General features: G+C 35.9%; 1 protein-coding gene and 1 pseudogene across 1 annotated transcript; one reads left to right on the top strand and one right to left on the bottom strand.

The window, feature by feature from the left end:
- The first annotated feature begins 14,786 nt into the window (after window positions 1–14,786).
- On the top strand, window positions 14,787–16,498 carry LOC139810451 (uncharacterized). Its single transcript, XM_071774003.1, has one exon. The coding sequence runs from the start codon at window positions 14,787–14,789 to the stop codon at window positions 16,074–16,076; it is 1,290 nt and encodes a 429-aa protein (XP_071630104.1). The 3' UTR covers window positions 16,077–16,498.
- Window positions 16,499–18,756: 2,258 nt separating this feature from the next.
- Window positions 18,757–19,901, bottom strand: part of LOC139810109 (glutathione S-transferase-like) — a 2,685-nt pseudogene continuing 1,540 nt past the window's right edge.

The following is a 19,901-nucleotide window of genomic DNA, read 5'->3' as shown; positions in this document are numbered from 1 at the left end:
AAATATTGTTGCCTTGTCATGCGATAATGCTTATGTCATGACAGGGAAACATTTATTATTAAAAAAAAAACTTGAAGAAATGTGTAAAAATGTATTAACGTTTTTATGTCCATGCCATTCCGCTGCATTAATTGCGCATGTTGCATGTTAAAAAATACCTCCAGTTTGCGACAAATTTTTAAGAAAGATTGCAACATATATAAATAGTCCGAAGCGTACAGCCATTTTTCGCGAATTTTGAGAATGTTTTCAAGAAACAAATCATAAAATTTTAAAATTAGCAAAAACGCGGTGGCTTTCTCGCCACTCATGTGTTGAACGAATTCTTGAATATTGGGATGCTATTAAATATTTTTTGAATAAAATGGCTGTAAGTGAAAAGACAGAATCGGGGGAATATCTTTTATCTGTAATGCAGAACATAGACATGAAAGCATATTTATTATTCTTAAAATATATATTACAATTTTTTAATGTCTTTAATGCATTTTTTCAAGCTAAAGAAACAAGGATTCATTTTTTGCAGTCGAAAGTAATTGATTTCCTTATTGATATCTGCAAAAATTTTTTTAAACCAGAACTTTTAAAATATTTGCCTGAAATTAATTTTTCACAAAATGAAAATCATAAATCTTTGATTGAAATTAATTTAGGATCGCAATGCGAAGAATATCTCAGTCAATTAATGATTGAAGGACATACCGGACGCAGTTATAAATATTCGAGAAAATTGTTTACAATTTTACATAACTGCTGCCGAGCAAATTTGTAAAAGATTACCAGTCAATGACAAATTTTTGTCTAAATTAAAAGTTTTCAAATCGCATACAGCTTTATTTGATATCGACAGAGAAACGTCATTCAATGATATTTCCTTTATTGTTAAAACTATTGGCGGTTTTGATGAAGACTGTTTAAAGAAAGAATGGTCAACATTGCATTTAGATTTTACTGTAGCAGAAAAGCAGAATTTAAAAGAATTAAATTTTGATGAAATGTGGAAGCAAATTTTGCAATGTCAGAATAACGACATTAAATATCCCAATTTAAGATCTCTTCTAAATGCAATTCGATCACTTCCTAACTCGAATGCTGATTCAGAAAGAATATTTTCATATCTGCCAGATGTAAAAACGAAAAAGTCTGTCATCAGTTTCTGTAAATGCTATTTGCGTCGTTAAATCAGCATTACATGCTAGAGGGAAAAATATTTTAAACATGAAAATTGATGACAATCATTTATCTCTCATGTCATCTAATAAATTATATGCTAAGCATCCTACTAAGCAAAAAAGTAGTCTAACATTATATCCTGCAGACGATGACAATATTGCTGATCTGTCTTCATTTAATGATATGCAATAATGTCTATAAAAGCAAATGCAAATAAAAGCAGCGCCGTGTAAAGTATCTTTTAAAGACATCATGTCTATAAAAGACATCATGTCTGTAAATCTTGTAACCACGATGCTAAAAATCACTCCGAGATCTCGGACAGAGAAAGATTTAACAAATCATATTTAAACAATTCGGTCAATTGACCAATGCGATTAGTCAATTCTCTCTCCATTCGAGATCTCGGGGCGATTTCTAGTATCGTGGACACAAAGGTATAGAGACATAAAAACGATTATGTACAAAATGTCTGTAAAAGACATCATGTCTATAAGAAACTTCATGTCTGTAAGAGAAATATATATGTCTGTAAGAGACATCCCCAGCGATAAATGCCCCATCGAATCTACGTCTAATCGACGTTTAATCATTTCTCGCTGGGGCATGATGTGCAAAATCCGACCGAGCAACCTCCCCGTGGTGCACATCGGGTAACGCAAATGCCGGCGGTACTGATCTGCAAGTAAAGATGTGCAATTTACAAAATTGTGAATTGCGATTGCGTTGTTCCTTAAGGGGATGCTGGAGCCGTCTGTTTTACCGGCATTTTTTGTCGGCACGTAGCGTCGTATTAATTTGACAGAATTAAAAATCCTTCTCCAGAATTGCAGTACATACATTAATGATTTGGGGAACTCCGATTTTATATAGAAAACGAGAAAAAATTACGGAATTACAGATTTCTTTATCCTACTTTTATCCCAATATGGCGTCTCGAGTTGCGGCGAGCTGTCAGCTCGTCACAAGATGTATTTCATATAAGAGATATATCATTGGTACGAACGCACAGTGGGGCCACTTCAAATTCTAGGTAGAAAAAAGTCAAAAAATGAAAATTCCTAAACACGTATTCTGTCGCATGGAAGTTGTTCAGAAAGATCTACCAAACATGGCAACAATGTTGACAAAACAAAACAGCGTTCCGTCGTCATCGTAGTAACGCATTAAGCGGTGGCTCGCTGTCTGTCGATTGTACTTAAAGTTGTTGACCTTTCTTTGTTGCTTCATTGTTACATTATACAGTGATTGAAAGTAGTCGTATTTATGATCATTTGGAACTGGTTTAACATTGTATCAACATTTTTAGTTGGATTTACTATTTATGTTCCTCGGTACAAGGTAAATGAGTACATTTAATTAGTAAATTTAGTAAACAATTTGTAACTGCAAATTATAAAATTGCAAATGTATAACGCAACCACGAGAAACCATGCTCGAAAACACACAGATATCTTCTTTAGAGTCCCCTCTAACCTATCAATGTGAAAATGTCTGCAGATAGTTGCAGATACGCTATTTAGAGCTCTTAGTAGGTGCAAAATTATGAAAAAATTCGTTCTTTTTCATTAAAATAGCGGTTTTCTCGCATATATACAACACAGTAATGGTTATAAACATATAAAAATGTCGATAAAATAATGCTCTTGAAAAAAGGTTATATTTTATGTATGAAATCTTACCACCTAGCCAATCCACAACCATAAAATGACAAATTATTTAAAACATAACTAAAAATTGATCTGAAATATAAATTATTATCCTATTCGTGTTTATTTTTTAAATATTTTAGATGGAATCGATTCCATACCGTAAACTTATACATGCACTGCAAAATTGCCTCTTCATTTCGCTCACAAAGGTGTCCAACAGGAAGTCAGTTCAGTATTTATACGAATTTATATTAACAAAACTGCAATGTGAGCTCAATGAGCCTACATCCACTACACTACGTAATTATGTATGGAACTTCTGCCGCCAACTCGAGCGACGCTACAATAAATGTGGTAGAAAATTAGATGTTGTGCAGAGCAGTGAGTGGGCGGAAAACGTCTTCGATTGTCGTTCCTTTTTACGACCACATCGAGAGTGTACTGGACGACCGTCGAAACCATTTGCAGACTGTGGAGAGAAAACGAAGAAAGCTCGAGTTCAATCTTTTCTTGATACAGTACCTACCGAACAGCTTCTGTATGCAGGAAAATGTAGTCTGTTGGCCGAGCGAAAAAGAGCCGCAGCAAGTGTGGTAGCCGAGGCTACCGCGTCTTTATCTCCGAATCATACTATCAAAATGAAGAGGAAACTGCAAGAGACGTCAAACAAACCTGAGCCAATGACACCCGATGAAGCACTCGCTCTTTTTATGAAGACGAAATTGACGCGATTACAGTACAATATGATTCGTTGTGAGGTCAACAAACGGTGCAAAACACAAATTTTTCCCTCATATAAGAAAATTCAAGAGGTAAAAAAATTATGATACTTAGATAATATTCAAGTTACCGAGGAAGGTATTTAGATTTGCACTTTTTTCCATTCCTTTATTTTGATTATAACAAATTCAATCCTTCCTAAATCCATTCTTATCCCTTCCACAAAATATTTCGATTCACAATTAGGCGCCAGCATATCATTACAAAACATCGTTGACCATACGACCAAGAGAATATACGATAGCATTATTGCCATACAACAACTAGAACTTGATTGGAACGTTTTTGATCGCATGGAACTAATCGAGAAATTGGGGTCAGATGGAAGTTCTGGTTATGGCAGTCATATGCATATACCAAAACAGCCATCCACTTCCTCGTCTTTAGATGATTCAGCGTTTATAGAAGAAGAGGAAATAATAACGGGTAAAAATATGCAATCTTCAGTACTATGAGCCGTGAAACTAGATTACTCATTTTCTCGAAATAGGGTTTACATACATGCTCTTCAGAGTTGAATACCTAGTTTATATAGACGAGATGTTCATCCCTGTTTTTTCTTTATAGATTCTGGTAGTACACCTATCAAGTATGACGATGATAAACTGTTTCTCATTTCATATGCGCCGCTGAGGTATTGGTTACTACCATAGAAAATAAAGAATATAAACTGTGGGTCAATCCCCGACTATCTTCGCCCCGATATTGCCGACCAGTGAGGTTTGTGTATGCGAAAGAAGATAAACAACTTGTGAAGAAGGAAATAAGTGAAATGAACCAAGAAATGGACAATCTTAAACCTACAGTGTTGGAGGCATTTCCTAATATAGAAGTACACCATCAACTGCACTTCACAATGGTCGATGGGAAAACAATTAATATCCTTACGGATACTGCGAATTCACGTTGTTACATCTGTAATACAGGACCGAAACAAATGGCGGATCTTTCGACCATAAAGAATCGAAAAATCACGGAAGGATATCTGAAGTATGGTTTATCCACCTTGCACGGGTGGATTAAATGTTTAGACTGTATTCTTCATATAAGTTATAAATTAAAACTGAAGAATGCAACTGTTCGGGGAGCTGATGTCGAACAAAGAGCCATCATACAACATCGAAAAAAGGAAATACCAGCGAAACTGAAGGATGCGCTTGGTATTTCTGTTGATCAAGTCTGCTGTGGAAGTGGAACGTCGAATACGGGAAATGTAGCCCGAAAATTTTTCTCAAATTGGTCCATAGTTTCCGATATCACTAGCGTTGATGGAGAGCTGATCAGGGAACTGGGAATTATAATGATCGCCTTATCAAGTGCACATGCAATTAATGTGACAAAATTTGATGAGTACTGTTGGGACACTGTTGTTCGTATGATGGATTTATACCCCTGGTTCCAGATGTCCCCTAGTGTACATAAATTGCTCGTACATGGCGCACAAGTATTCCAAGCGATACTGGTTCCTATTGGAACACTCAGTGAGAAAGCACAAGAAGCAGTGAACAAATTGTATCGTGCCTATCGAAGTTCTCATACTCGGAAGTCGTCACTGATCAATACTACTACCGATTTGATAAACATAATGCTTGTCAATTCTGACCCACTCATCACATCTTTACGCGGACTGCCACAACAAGAGAAGAAAGAAATACCGATAGAAGCACAACAACTTTTGACTTTTGAAGAAAGTGCATGTACATATAAAGAAGTTTGCAATATTGATTCGTTTTTCAGCTTATCGTATTCTTCTATAATTTTTGTTTAAAGGTACTTCTGCAGAGGATGACGAAGGATCAAGTGACAGCCATATTCCCCTTCCAATAATGGATGAACATTAAGCATACATAATAATTAAATAAATATAAGTATATAATATAATAATATATAAGTTAAATATATAATATTAAATTCAATTGCGATTTCATTCTTTGGAGATTATTTTACCCGATTTTTATCTGTTTTCAATTAAAAAAATAATTTTATAAGTGGACAATTTTTAGTCCATAGTATTGTATTTTGAACTACTTCTCATGTAAAAATAATTTTTTCTACTTAAATATTTATTTTTGCAGTTGACACTGAGTTTTACCTACCTTTTTATGTACAAAAATAGTTATTTTGGCTGCAATACAGCTAAAACGTAGGACAAAATTTTTTGACTATTTTTCCTCTGTTTAGTATCTCATTTTGAATCATTTTTTGCATAAAAATAATTTTTTCCACCTAGAATTTGAAATGGCCCCACTGTGCGTCACAGTGTGTATGTATGTATGTATGTATTTGTTTCATATCCCCGTAGGATTCGAAAGGCGTTTTTTAAAAAAACGTTCCCAAACCTTTTACATAATACCGTTACGTCCTTACTAATATCGCGAGATTCGTCGATCCCTTCTGAACTAGAATCTTTACGATGTTTCTTTGTTCTCTTATGCTTTTGTTTTCTGCGTCTTACGTGAGTGGAAGAGCTACTTTCATGTTTTCTTTTTTCACCTTTTTGACGTATTTCTGAATCATTAGTATCACAATCGGTTTCATAATAATATGAAACTGTACCACTATCACTGCTGTCATCTAATGCTTTTAAAAATTTACTTCTCGGTGATATTTCCTCTTCGCTATCCGAATCTATATAAAGAGATAGTTCGCCAGGTCTGTTCTTTTTATGCGGCGCTGGATTTCCTGATCCTTCACTTTCCAAAGCTCTCTTAAAACTTGGGTAGAATGTTTTTTGTTCTTTATGTTCTTGCTCTACTGAAACTTCGTTTGAAGATGATCGTGCTCGTTTTGCATGTAACGGGTATGCATGTTTAATTTCTTCAATAGGATTTTTGGACAAAGCGTCGGCATTTTTATTCCTTTTTCCTGGTTTGTATTTTATTTGATAATCATATTCCGCTAATTTTAATCTCTACCTCATTAATCGCGATGTAGGATCAGATACTGAATTTAACCATTCTAACGGTTTATGATCCATTACTAATGTAAATTTACGTCCATAAACATAAGGTCGAAAATGTTTCACGGCGTAAACCAAAGCTAATAATTTTCTTTCTGTAGGTGAATATCTTGTTTCCGCGTCATTTAAAACTCTTGGCGTAAGCAATAGGCAGGTCGCTTCCTATTTTTCCTTGACTTAATATTGCACCAATGGCGTATCCTGATGCGTCTGTAGTTATAATAAACGGTTCGCTAAAATTAGGATATTGCAAAATTGGTTCCGAACATAAGGCATGTCTTAGTTTATCAAATGCTTCTTGCTGTTCCTGTTTCCATTCGAATGCAATGGACTGTTTCGTTAAGTCCGAAAGAAGTTTAGCGATTTTAGAAAAGTTTTCTATAAATCTTCGGTAATATCTGTAAGAGAAATTGTTTAATATTTTTTCGTGTTTTCGGTGTTGGAAGATTCTCTACAGCACTTACCTTTTTGAAATCGGGCTGTACACCATTTTCTGTTATCACGTGTCCGAGATAAGCAACTTTCTTCTTTAGAAATTCTCATTTATCGGGTTGTAAAAATAAGTTTGCCCCTTCCAGTCGTTTCATTAATCGTTGGAATTTAATTTCGTGCTCCTCAAGCGATCTGGCATATATTACAATATCTCGTCAAGGTATACGAATAATTCAGTTCCTTGTAATCCTGTTAATACTTGATCCATTAATCTCTGAAAAGTAGCAAGAGCGTTTTTTAATCCAAACGGCATACGGTCACATTCGTCCGTATGGTGTTGAAAACGCGGTCTTATGCTTGTCAGTCTTGTCAATTAATATCTAGTGAAATCAAGAAGCTAGATCAAATACTGAGAAATATTTTGCGTTACCAAGTTGATCGAATATATCGACAATATTTGGTAGTGGATATGCATCACCGATCGTTTTCTCATTAAGCGCTCGAAAATCTATTACGAGACGCCATTTTTTATTGCCTTTAGAATCATCCTTTTTTGGAACAATCCACAAAGGAGAATTATAAGGCGAGCTTGACGGCTCTATAACACCTTTTTCTAACATTTCGTCAACCTGTCGTTGTATCTTTTCTTTATGTATCTGAGGTTATCCTAACCGTTATCAGTATTGCTTGACGTTGATTGGTCAGTAGTGAATATTCGGTGCTTCGATACACTAGTTGCGCCTAGCGGCTCTCCTGGTAATTGAAATCTTTTCGCATAATTTGTTACTAACCTAGTGACACTAGCTTTTTCTTCGTCATTCAAATGATCGAGACGTAGTAACTGTAATATTTTTTCAACTCGTGTTTTATTTACCGAATCTCCTGCGTTATTCATATTTGCTTCTTCGTTGCTTAATTCTTCTGTTGTGCCGGTACCGGGAGTTGTTCTCAGGGTCGGCACAGGATTCGGGAATCTCGGGTCGGAGAAGAAACACTCGTCACGATGTATAACATTAACAGCCAAATATATTTCTCATTTACTCTTTGATACAGGTCTCTTTATTTTAGTTACGATACTCGCGTTTCAGTAAGTGATTTATGAGTATTTAATTGGACGCACGTGTCCGCTAAGATGGTAACTAGCGACTTCCCGCCGCTCGTCGGAAAGGCGGGCGCTTTATCCGCTCGGTATTGCTGACTTAGTTGTCAGCGTTCTTGATATCGCGATCAAAGGTCTAACGGGCAGGTGATGTCCGGGATGACCATATTTGGTCATTCCCAAAACTTGTGCAGGTCTTCGCGTCAGCGGTCTTCGTCGCTAGGGTCATATTTCCGATAGGAGGCAACTCGGAGTTGCCAAGTGCAATACTTAATCTCTAATTCGTTGTGCGCTCACAACACTTCAAATGAATATATTTTGACAGTTGTACCGCTAGTTCTATGTCTTCGTGTCCGATGAGTTTAACATATAGATGTGCTACTCCATAACGATTCGAGACAATGGCGTTACCTAAGTACACCTGCGGTCCGGCATCTAGTTTTGGAATATATTTCAGGATTTGCTACACGAACAAATATTTGCTTTCGTGTTCTAGCGGAAATAGTAACGATTTCGTCGTTATGGAAATAGTACGATACTCCGTGTACAACCAGACAAGCCCTCGGGTAGTCTATAGTTGCTTTTTTATTTTTGGAGAATTCGGTGATTAGTATTCCATCTGGCTTAATTGGAAAATCATTAGGAACTACATGAAACCATGCATCATCATCGAGAATGCGTATTTTAGCTATGCCTATCGTGCGTGTTCGTCCCTTAGTTATTCCACTAAGCTCGAATACTATTTTCTTATCGATGAGCACATTCTCATGGAGCGAATTCTCCTTTATCAAATTTATGTCGGATCCCGTATCTATCATAAAGCTTGCGCGTTTATCGAGGAGATTTTTGCTCGGCAGTACAACAGAAGGTGGTTTCCCGATTTTATAACAGGTTTTTACACTTGCGTTTCCCCTCAGAATTCCTCCGGATTGACCAGGCGCACTCGCGGGCGTTCGTTCAGCGCTGCGCCTGCTCGCTAGGCCCGATCTCGGTTTCCCGGATTCTCTTGGGCTCTATCGGGTCGTACATTTTCAGAAGCTCTGTTTTCTCTATTAAAATATTGGTTTCCTTGGTTCCGCCAATTATTATTATATTGTCTCTTCCGGCATTGCTCGAGACTGTGGCCAGAAATCTTGCAGTAACGGCAAATTAAACCAGTATTTCGCGGAGTAACTAGATTCGGGAGATTAAAACGATTATTATTGTTAAAATTCATATTTTGCGCGGCATTATTTAATAAAGAATTTCGGTTCAGAATTTGCGGCTGTAAGGCTCTACATTCCGCACATACGTGTCCAGAATTTTTGCAGTACGAACATACTTTTGGTTGCCATTGTACGTGAGATATTTGCGCGAGAGGGTTAATAGTGCTGCATGAATAAGTATCATGGCCATATCCAAGACAATTAAGCCCTTCCGTTATTCTCACACGTTGCGTGTGTTCCTGATATTCTGTTTCAGCTTTTATTGCAGATTCTATTGCAGTATATTTAAAGTGATTGGGTCACATGAATACATTCTCGTAAAGATATCTGTTTTTAAACCGGTTAAAAAGTTTCTTACGGCATTGCTTTCAGCAGAGTTTAAAAATTGTATCGCCTGATTCGGATTTTCGGTTTGATAACATGATTTTAACTGTTGCAGGATCATTGATACTCGGCTACTGTAATCGACTACTGATTCGTCGGAATGTTGAGTTACTTTAGCAAGTTCCCCGTGCAATTGTGACGAAGAATAAACTGGAGCAAATCTAGTTTTTAAGACTGCTAATAAAGATTCTATATCGTTATATTCTAGACTTAATGCCACCCTCAATGCAGGACCAACTAATTTGTTTTTAATCATTTGACAAGTCCATATTCTGAGAAAATGCAAAAGTTCGTAATATTGATAATTTCGCACTTACATGTATCGTATGATAATAAAAAGAAAAATGATAGTTATGCGTGACTCCATGAAGCCTCGTCCACACGCTCGCAGCCTTATCCCCGCAACTGCCCTCCGGAAAGGATCCTCTTCTCGTTGTAGAGACAGGATATAGTAGAATGAATACAGCAATCGGTTTCTTCTTCCGCTATTGGCTCACTCAGCTTTCAGAGAATTGAAGTGTTGTCCCAAGGGATGCCTCTCTCAGATGTCTAATCCTTTCAGCTATCCCACCAAGATCACCTTTTCGGCAATCCCAACGCTGCCACCAAAAATTTTCAACTCTTGTGACGTCCTGGTGATGCGATGTTGCTCGATACGGCAGAACGTCTCCGTTGACGGGTTTTTCTTCTGCGGTTAAGGAGGTAAAGCCCCATGATAATTAACTGTCCTCGGCGATGTGGATTTTGACTCCTCGGATCCGCTCAGGATGTTAGGTATTCAATAATCTTTTAACTCTGAAGTCTATTCCTATTTTCTATTCTAACGTGGATTTTATAACGAGAGCGATATTTTCTCTATTATCATATTCTGTTACGAAATAATATAAGAAATCTTTAATTACTTGATGCAAGGTACATGTTTGAGAAATCTTTAATAATTTGATTTTAAAATATGCAAATATGTGTTAAATTATTATTTAATTTTTTTTAGACATACTTTACATAGGGTAAAATAATTTAATAATACAATTAAATTCATTATTAGCATGTTTAAAGCATGAAATGTATTGCTCTCCTTGTCTAGCGGCTACTACGGTATCTCTCTCTCTCTCTCTCTCTCTCTCTCTCTCTCTCTCTCTCTCTCTCTCTCTCCCTCTCCCTCTCCCTCCCTCTCCCTGCGGAGTGTTGTTATATATTAGGGAAGGAATTAAATTTGATGTAACAGCGATTGAAAGGTGTGAAAGAAATTGGTGGTCAACAATAGTAAAAATTAAAGATAAAGATAATATAGGAGTAATTATGCTCTTATATCATTCACCGAACAGTAGAGATGGTAATTTTATAAATTTTTTGGAGGAAATAGGTATAAATGTAATGCAGAACGATAATGTTATAATATTGGGTGATTTTAATATAGATATGAGTGTAAATAATTACACTAGAAATAGATTAGTCAGAGTAATAAATTCGTTAGGATTAAGACAATTGGTAAAAGAGGCAACAAGAATTGTACAAAATTCAGAAACATTGATTGATTTGGTTTTTAGTAATGTGGAGATGGAAGTTGATGTATGGCATGAACCTAAAATAATGGATCATTCTGCAATAATAATATATTGGCACTTAAAAGAGTTATCGGACGAAAATAAAGTGATTATACATAGAGATTATAAGCAAATGGATAGGGAGAAATTTAAAGAAATGATAAGGATTGGTTTGGATGTGATTGAAGGTTAGTGTTAATATATTAGCAAATGTAATGGTTAAAGAGATTATTAGATGTCTTGATTTAATGGCACCATTGAAAACAATAGTATTAAGACAAAAATGGCAGGGAAAGAGTTGGTTTTGTGAGGATATACAATTGATGATAAACCAAAGGGATGAGGCATATAAAGTAGCTCGTATAAGTAAAAATGAAGAGGATTGGAAAGTATTTAGACAATTAAGAAATAAAACTGTTGATATTTGTAGGAAGGCAAAAAAAGGGTATTTAGAAGAATAACTTGATAAAAATAAGAAGAATCCTAAGAATATGTGGAGTGTGTTAAAGGAAATGATGAAAGGAAAAAGAAGTGATATAGAATATAAAGAAATACAATCTGGAAATATAATAATTTATAAAGTAGAGGAAATGGCGAATATATTTAACAGTTATTTTGTTGATAGTATTAAGATATTAAGTAGTATAGATCAGGTGGAAGATGACATAGAGATCAGAAGATACTGTGATAGTAATTGGGAAGTGTTTGAAAAAATTGAAAAGGAACAATTATATAAAATAGTACGGGAATTAGAAAATAAAGCAGGTACAGAAGAAGGTATAAATGTAGAGGTAGTGAAAAGTGTAGTTAAAGTAGCAGCAGAAAAAATCTGTTACGTATTTAATAGATCATTGGAGGAAGGAGTGTTTCCTAATGAATAGAAATAAGCGATTGTAGTTCCAATACTTAAGGTACAAGAAACGAATAAAATTGAAGAATTTAGACCTATAAATAAATTGCCGGTATATGAGAAAGTCTTGGAGATAGTGGTACAGAGACAATTGATAGAATATTTTGAAAAAAATGAGTTGTTTACAGAATGTCAATCGGGTTTTAGAATGAAACATTCGTGTGAAACTGCATTACAATGGGTTCTATCAGAATGGAAAAGAAATATAGGGGAAGGAAAAATAATAGGTGTAGCGTTTTTGGATTTAAAAAGAGCTCTTGAAGTAGTTGATAGGAAAGTTTTGATTAAGAAATTAAAAAGGTATGGGATAAATGGAGTAGTGCTGAAGTGGTTTAAAAGTTATTTGGAAAATAGATGTCAGAGAGTTAAGTTTAATAGGAAATTATCGGCCTCTATTAACGTAGATTTAGGGGTTCCGCAGGGGTCGGTTTTGGGACCGTTATTGTTTTTAATATATATTAATGATATTGTAAAGATTGTTGGTGATAATTGTGTAATAAGACTGTTTGCGGATGATGCAATAATATACACAACAGGGTATTCAATTGAGGAAATTAATGATAAGTTAAATAAACAAATGGAAAAAATTGATGAATGGGTAAAGTTAAATAAGCTATGTGTAAATGTGGAGAAAACCAAAGTTATGTTAGTAAGAGGAGTTAGAAAGAAAGTTAGTGAGGAAAATTTAAAAGTTTATCTTAGAGGTAAGGAGCTAGAAATAGTGACAGAAATTAAATATTTAAGAATAATAATTGATAAAAACTTAAATTTCTCGAAGCATGTGGATTATATTAGTAGAAAAGTAGGAGCGAGGTTAGGCGTTATGCGAAGAATTAGTATAAATATATCAGCGTATATGAGATGTATGGTATATAAAGCAATAATTGCTCCGTTGTTTGATTATTGTGGATCAATTTTGGTGGGCGTTAGTAAAATGAATGTGCAACATTTGCAGAAATTACAGAATCAAGGGATGAGAATTATTCTCAGGTGTAATAGAAGAGTAAAAATTGTTGATATGTTAGAAGCATTGCATTTCATGTCAATTAAAGAAAGAATAGAATATAATGTCTGTATAATTGTGTATAAAATTATGAAAGGTTTGTGTCCGAAATATTTGCGGAGAAAAATAGAAATAGTGCAACACGAAGAAGGAGTTAATACTAGACAAGTAGGTAATATATATATATATATATATATATATATATATATATATATATATATATGTAGGTCTAGAGGTATGTTCCGGGACTGTTTACGTTTTTTGAAATGTACAGTCCTGGAATATAACGCATATATATGTAATCAGATTCAAAAAATTGTCCCGAAACGTGCCGTAGGACATGAATTTTTTCCAGGACAGTCCTGGAAACTGCCAAATGTCCTGGAATATACCGATGTAAAAAATAAAAGTCCTGGAACATACTTCCGGACCTACATATATATATATATATATATATATAGATAGATGTAAGACTAGTGAGGAACAAAAAATGTTATTGTATGAAGGGTTGAAAATGTATAATGCGTTACCGATAGAGCTAAAAAGTAAAGAAAAAATTCAAAGTTTTAGAAAAAAGTTGACAAAGTATATTATAGCGAAAGAGAGAGAAACAAATGTGTAGTAGGAATGAAATTGGATACGTTAATGATAGCATGTAGTTAATTGTATTTGTCTTATGTATATTTTTTGTAATGTTATGATGTAGCTACTGCAGCTAATAAACGACATTCATCATCATCATCCCTCTCCTTCTCTCTCTCCCTCTCCCTCTCCCCTCTCTCTCTCTCTCTCTGTATAAGTCTATCATAGCGCCTCACTTTGAATATTGCGCAACGATGTTAGTAGGCATGGGTGAAACGCAACTGAATCGACTGCAAGTGGCACAAAACCGTGCCATGAGAGTCATACTGCAATGCTCGCGATATACAAAGGTAGAATTGATGCTGCAAACCCTTAAGTTTATGAATGTAAGACAGAGGCTAATGTACAATGTATGTATTTTTATTTTTAAGATAGTAAGAGGCATAATGCCAAAACATTTAAGTAATAGGATAGAAATAGTAGGAGATGTGAGTGGACGGCAAACGAGGCAGGCTGAGAATATTAGAATTCAATATCGCAGGACGAGAAGCGCACAGAAAAGTCTATTTTATGAAGGTTTGAATATGTATAACGCCCTACCGTTAGAAATTAAGCAATGCGAAAGAATTGAACCATTCAAACGTAGGTTAAGAGAATATATTGTACCTTATGTAGAGGAATTAATTTAAAGATATTTTATGTACAAATAGCCGAGAAGGCTAATAAAGCTCAATCAATCAATCAAAATCTCTCTCTCTTTCTCTCTCTCTCTCTCTCTCAGCAGAAGCAGACGTGTGAAACATCGCTCCGTAAAAGTGTTAATTTTTGAGTGAGGGAGAGTGTTAAAAAGTTGTGTAAAGAATATCTGCATAGACCGGGGTTAGCCATGAGTGTTATCTAGCCGGAATATGCTGATACATAGGCACGAAAACTGCATTTCGTATAGAGGGCATCAAAGCCTCGTACGACAGGTAGACATCGGCGGCGAACACAAAACGCTGACGTGTGAAAGCGACGTGTGAAGGTGACGAGTCAATTAACTGTCTCTGCCGATATTAGCGGAATGAATGAGGAATACGCCGAGTATCGATGCTCGGCATGTAAGAAGTCGATTAAAACTGAGGTAATCGCATGCAAGTCCTGCGCTAAGCTTTTCTTCCATCCAGGATGTGTATCTAAACCCAAAATTTATGATAAAAACCGCGAATTGGTGTCGTGTCCTGGCCCATTCGAGAAGTTCATTATTAGTGATGGTGATAAAGCTGATATAAATAAAGCAGTGGCAGCAGCAGGAAAAGCAACGGCACCTGCAAAAATGAGTCCGGCGCCAAGTAGCGGGAATAAAGTAGCAGCCGCGAGTGGAACAGGGAATATTGATAGACAAATAGATTGGTTTGTAAAAACAGTGAAAGAATTAAAAGATAAGGCAGCATGTAAAAAAGAGATCAAGTCAATAATAAAAGAAATAGTCCGTGAGGAGATGGGAGGCATTAAACAGGAAATAAAAGAATTGAGAAAAATGTTGACGCAAGGGGCATATGGACCGTCAGGTGGAGCGACAAGAAAATATAGCGATATGATTAAAGAAAGGAAGGAAAAAAATATCTTGATTATGAAACCAAAAGTACAAGAGAGTGAAGTTACGAAGAAAAAAATTAAAGATAAAATTAATATAACCAAGATGAAAATAGGAATTACCAAATTAAGAAAGGGAGGTAAAGGGACAGTGATCTTAGGATGTGAGACGGAAGAAGAGAAGGATAAGCTAAAGGCGACGGTACAAGCGGCAATGGGCGAGGAGGTCAAAGTCTCTGAGCCACAGATGAGGAAACCAAAGATTAAAATAATTAATGTTGGTGGAGAAGAAATGAAAATAGAGGATGATGAACTGATAGATACAATCAAGAAGCAGAATAGAATTGGCGAAGAATCCTGTATGCACCTAGTGAAGAAAATATTAAGAGGAAAAAATAAGAATACTGAGCAAGGATCCGTAATAATTGAAGTGGATGAAAGCACTCATAATTCACTAATAAACAAAGAAAAAATAAATTTAGGATGGCGAAAGTGTCCTATATTTAATTATATTAGTGTTAGATGTTTTAAATGCTGGGGCTATTACCATATTGCCAAGAATTGCACGAGACAGGAAACATGCTATAAATGTGCAGGAAATCATAAGGCAAATGAATGTACGACGGCAAAGAAGAGGTGTGTAAACTGTACCTATAAGAATCAGACGTACAACTTGAAGATAAATGTTGAACACGAGGCGCTAGATTCGGAATGTCCGACATTTAAGAAAGTATTGGAGGAAGAGAAAAAAAGAGCCGGCTGGGAAGATGCAAAATAGCAACCACAGGGAGAAGCGGAATTACTCTAGTATACAAATGCGCAAAGCTTCTTGGCGCATAAGGATGAAATTCAACATCAGATTATGAAGAGGGTGAATCCTGTGATTCTAGCGTTATCCGAGACTAGATTGACTGTAGAAATTGAGGATAGTGAGGTCAATGTACCGGGGTATAGTATAGTTAGATGTGATGCTGAAAATAGAAACACAGGAGGAGTACTGTTATATGTTAGGGATGATATTAAATTTAAAATAGTTGATAAGAAAAAGATAGTGTCAAATTGTTGGTGCGTGGTGGTAGAAATAAGAGAAAATTTGTATAAAGGTATGATAGCAGTAGTGTATCATTCGCCGAGTGCGTCAAATGGCGATTTCGTGAGATTTTTGGAAGATACGGTTGAAGATTTAATAATAAAGTATGATTGTATAGTGATAGGGGACTTTAATATAGATATAATGGTAGATTCATTTTACACAAAAAAATTATTAATGCAAAACCTAAGGATGAGGCAATACGTTGATTGTCCAACGAAAGTTACAAAAGATAGTCGAACGATGATAGATTTAATTTTTTCGAATAAAGAAATAAAGGTACAAGTGAATGAGAAACCTAAAATAACGGACCATGCATGGCTAAAAGTAGAATTTAATATGAATAAAAAGAGAAATAAATATAAAGATTTTAAAGGCAGGGACTATAGTAAATTTAATGTAGATGAATTTCTTAGATTAATGGAAGAAAGAACTGAGCAAGGTCAAGGGCTAGATATAAGTATAAAGGCGGAGAAATTTGTTAATAGTATAGTAAGTGTATTGGATACTGTAGCACCTAAGAAAAAGTTTAAGATTCCGAAAATATGGGAAGGGAAAATGTGGTATTCAGATGAAATTAGAATGGCAGCAGATAGAAGGGATAAGGCTCACAGTAGAGCAATAAGCTCAGGTAAAGAACAGGACTGGGAATTTTTCAAGAATGAAAGAAATGCAGTAGTTAAACTTATCAGGGCAAAAAAAAAGAATATTATGAGAATATGATAGATAATAATAGGAGTGATCCTACAAAAATGTGGAAAACTTTGAAAGAATTAATTAAAGGTGAGCAAAGGGGTTCAGAGAACATCGATAATATAGATTTTGAAATATTGGAAGACATAGAAGAATGCAATATAGCTGATATTATGTAAAAAGTATTAGCAACATTGTGCAATCTATTAGTAATAAGGAAATAGAAGGCACAGAGACTTATTTATGTAATTGAGAATAAGGAAATTATGGAAAATTTTGAGCCAATTAATGCAAGTGATCTGGAACAAATTGTTAAAAAAATACCACGAAAGAACGGAACAGAGGAAGGGATAAATAGTGATATACTAAAAATGGTGCTACCTGTGATAAAAGATGAGTTTGTAGGGGTAATAAATGATTCGCTTAGGACAGGTAAATTTTCAGAAGGATGGAAAACATCCACGATAATACCGATACCAAAGGTAAACAAACCAAAAAAAGCGAGCGAGTATAGACCGATTAATATGTGACCGATATATGAAAAAGTATTAGAGTTAGTTGTAAAAAAACAGTTGGAAAAATTTCTAGAAGACAATGAAATAATAACCGAATACCAATCGGGATTTAGGAAACAGCAGTCGTGTGAGACAGCGGTCGCCGCTGAATAAATTATCAATAAAAAATTAATAACAATTAATATAAAACCGCGGATTGTTCCAAATACTTGCTGAATCGTTTTGTTGTCACAAGAACGTAATCCCCTAAAAATTTGGAGAGAATCGTTCTTTGCTATCGACCACCAGAGAATAAATTATCAAAAAAAAGTTAATAACAATTAATATGAAACCGCGGATTGTTCCAAATACTTGCCGAATCGTTTTGTTGCCACAAGAACGTGATCCCCTATAATTTTGGAGAGAATCGTTCTTTGCTATCGACCGCCAGAGAATAAATTATCAATAAAAAGTTAATAACAATTAATATAAAACCGCGGATTGTTAAAAAATACTTGCTGAATCGTTTTGTTGTCACAAGAACGTAATCCCCTAAAAATTTGGAGAGAATCGTTCTTTGCTATCGACCGCCAGAGAATAAATTATCAATAAAAAATTAATAACAATTAATATGAAACCGCGGATTGTTCCAAATACTTGCTGAATCGATTTGTTGTCACAAGAACGTGATTCCCTAAAAAGGACCTCGCATAAAAAGGCTGCGAAATGGCTCCCAGTCGATTTGGCTGAAATTTGAATATGATGTAGTTAATGTTGTCCTGATCAAATGTCTCATAGGGCTGGAAGACCAATAATGGCTAGTTTTTGAGATATTCGACTCCAAACATTGAGAAAATAGATGTTTTAGCGTATGTATCCCACACAGCACAGGATATTTTGAGGGACATTTGTGCATCCGCTGGATATCCACCGGATATTAAATATCCACTGGATATCCACCGGTTATTGAGATATCCCACTTTATCTGTAGGACGTCCCTCAGATAAAGTGTGCTGTGTGGGATATAGCTTTAATATATACGAATTGCATGTGTATTCGTGTGCGCTCGCGCGCATGCAGGTGTGTGTGTGTGTGTGTGTATGCGTGTGTGTGGGTGTGTGAGTGTGTGTGTGTGTGTGTGCGTATGCGCGCCCGCGCGGGCGCGCGTGTGGAACTTCTAATTAAGGCACGTGTCTATTCCTTGGAAGTGGTCGGTTGCCTGCATCAGCGACGGTTTGAATTAGTGTAGTTGACGGATATTTTATGTGCTCTTCGTTTCTAGCATAACCCAAATACCACAAAACGCTACATATGTGAGCACAAGTACCCAGTGTACGAGTACCAGACTTGCAGGTACAATAATATCCTAATATTGGTGACAGCTCCTCGTCTATGTTTTCGTCCATACCATCGTCTATCTCATTATCAACTTTGGATTTCATATAAATCCATCGATGATAATGAGATAGACGATGGTATGGACGAAAACATAGACGAGGAGCTGTCACCAATATTAGGATATTATTGTACCTGCAAGTCTGGTACTCGTACACTGGGTACTTGTGCTCACATATGTAGCGTTTTGTGGTATTTGGGTTATGCTAGAAACGAAGAGCACATAAAATATCCGTCAACTACACTAATTCAAACCGTCGCTGATGCAGGCAACCGACCACTTCCAAGGAATAGACACGTGCCTTAATTAGAAGTTCCACACGCGCGCCCGCGCGGGCGCGCATACGCACACACACACACCCATACACACACACACACACACACCTGCATGCGCGCGAGCGCACACGAATACACATGCAATTCGTATATATTAAAGCTATATCCCACACAGCACACTTTATCTGAGGGACGTCCTACAGATAAAGTGGGATATCTCAATAACCGGTGGATATCCAGTGGATATTTAATATCCGGTGGATATCCAGCGGATGCACAAATGTCCCTCAAAATATCCTGTGCTGTGTGGGATACATACGCTAAAACATCTATTTTCTCAATGTTTGGAGTCGAATATCTCAAAAACTAGCCATTATTGGTCTTCCAGCCCTATGAGACATTTGATCAGGACAACATTAACTACATCATATTCAAATTTCAGCCAAATCGACTGGGAGCCATTTCGCAGCCTTTTTGTGCGAGGTCCTTTGGAGAGAATCGTTCTTTGCGATCGGTCGCTGCTGAGAATAAATTATTAATAAAAAATTAATAACAATTAAGGATTGTCTTAAATACTTGCTGAATCGTTTTGTTGTTACAAGAACGTGATCCCCTAAAAATTTGGAAAGTATTGTTCTTTGCTATCGAAAGTAAA

Source organism: Temnothorax longispinosus, chromosome 3 (assembly GCF_030848805.1).
Source record: "Temnothorax longispinosus isolate EJ_2023e chromosome 3, Tlon_JGU_v1, whole genome shotgun sequence".
Classification (NCBI taxonomy): domain Eukaryota; kingdom Metazoa; phylum Arthropoda; class Insecta; order Hymenoptera; family Formicidae; genus Temnothorax; species Temnothorax longispinosus.
Note: the sequence above shows the minus strand (reverse complement) of the source record. Positions and strands in the feature narration are given on the sequence as shown.

What these genes read in the sequence shown, in the direction of transcription:
- LOC139810451 (XM_071774003.1), top strand. Translation starts at nt 14,787, where the DNA reads ATGAATGAGGAATACGCCGAGTATCGATGCTCGGCATGTAAGAAGTCG.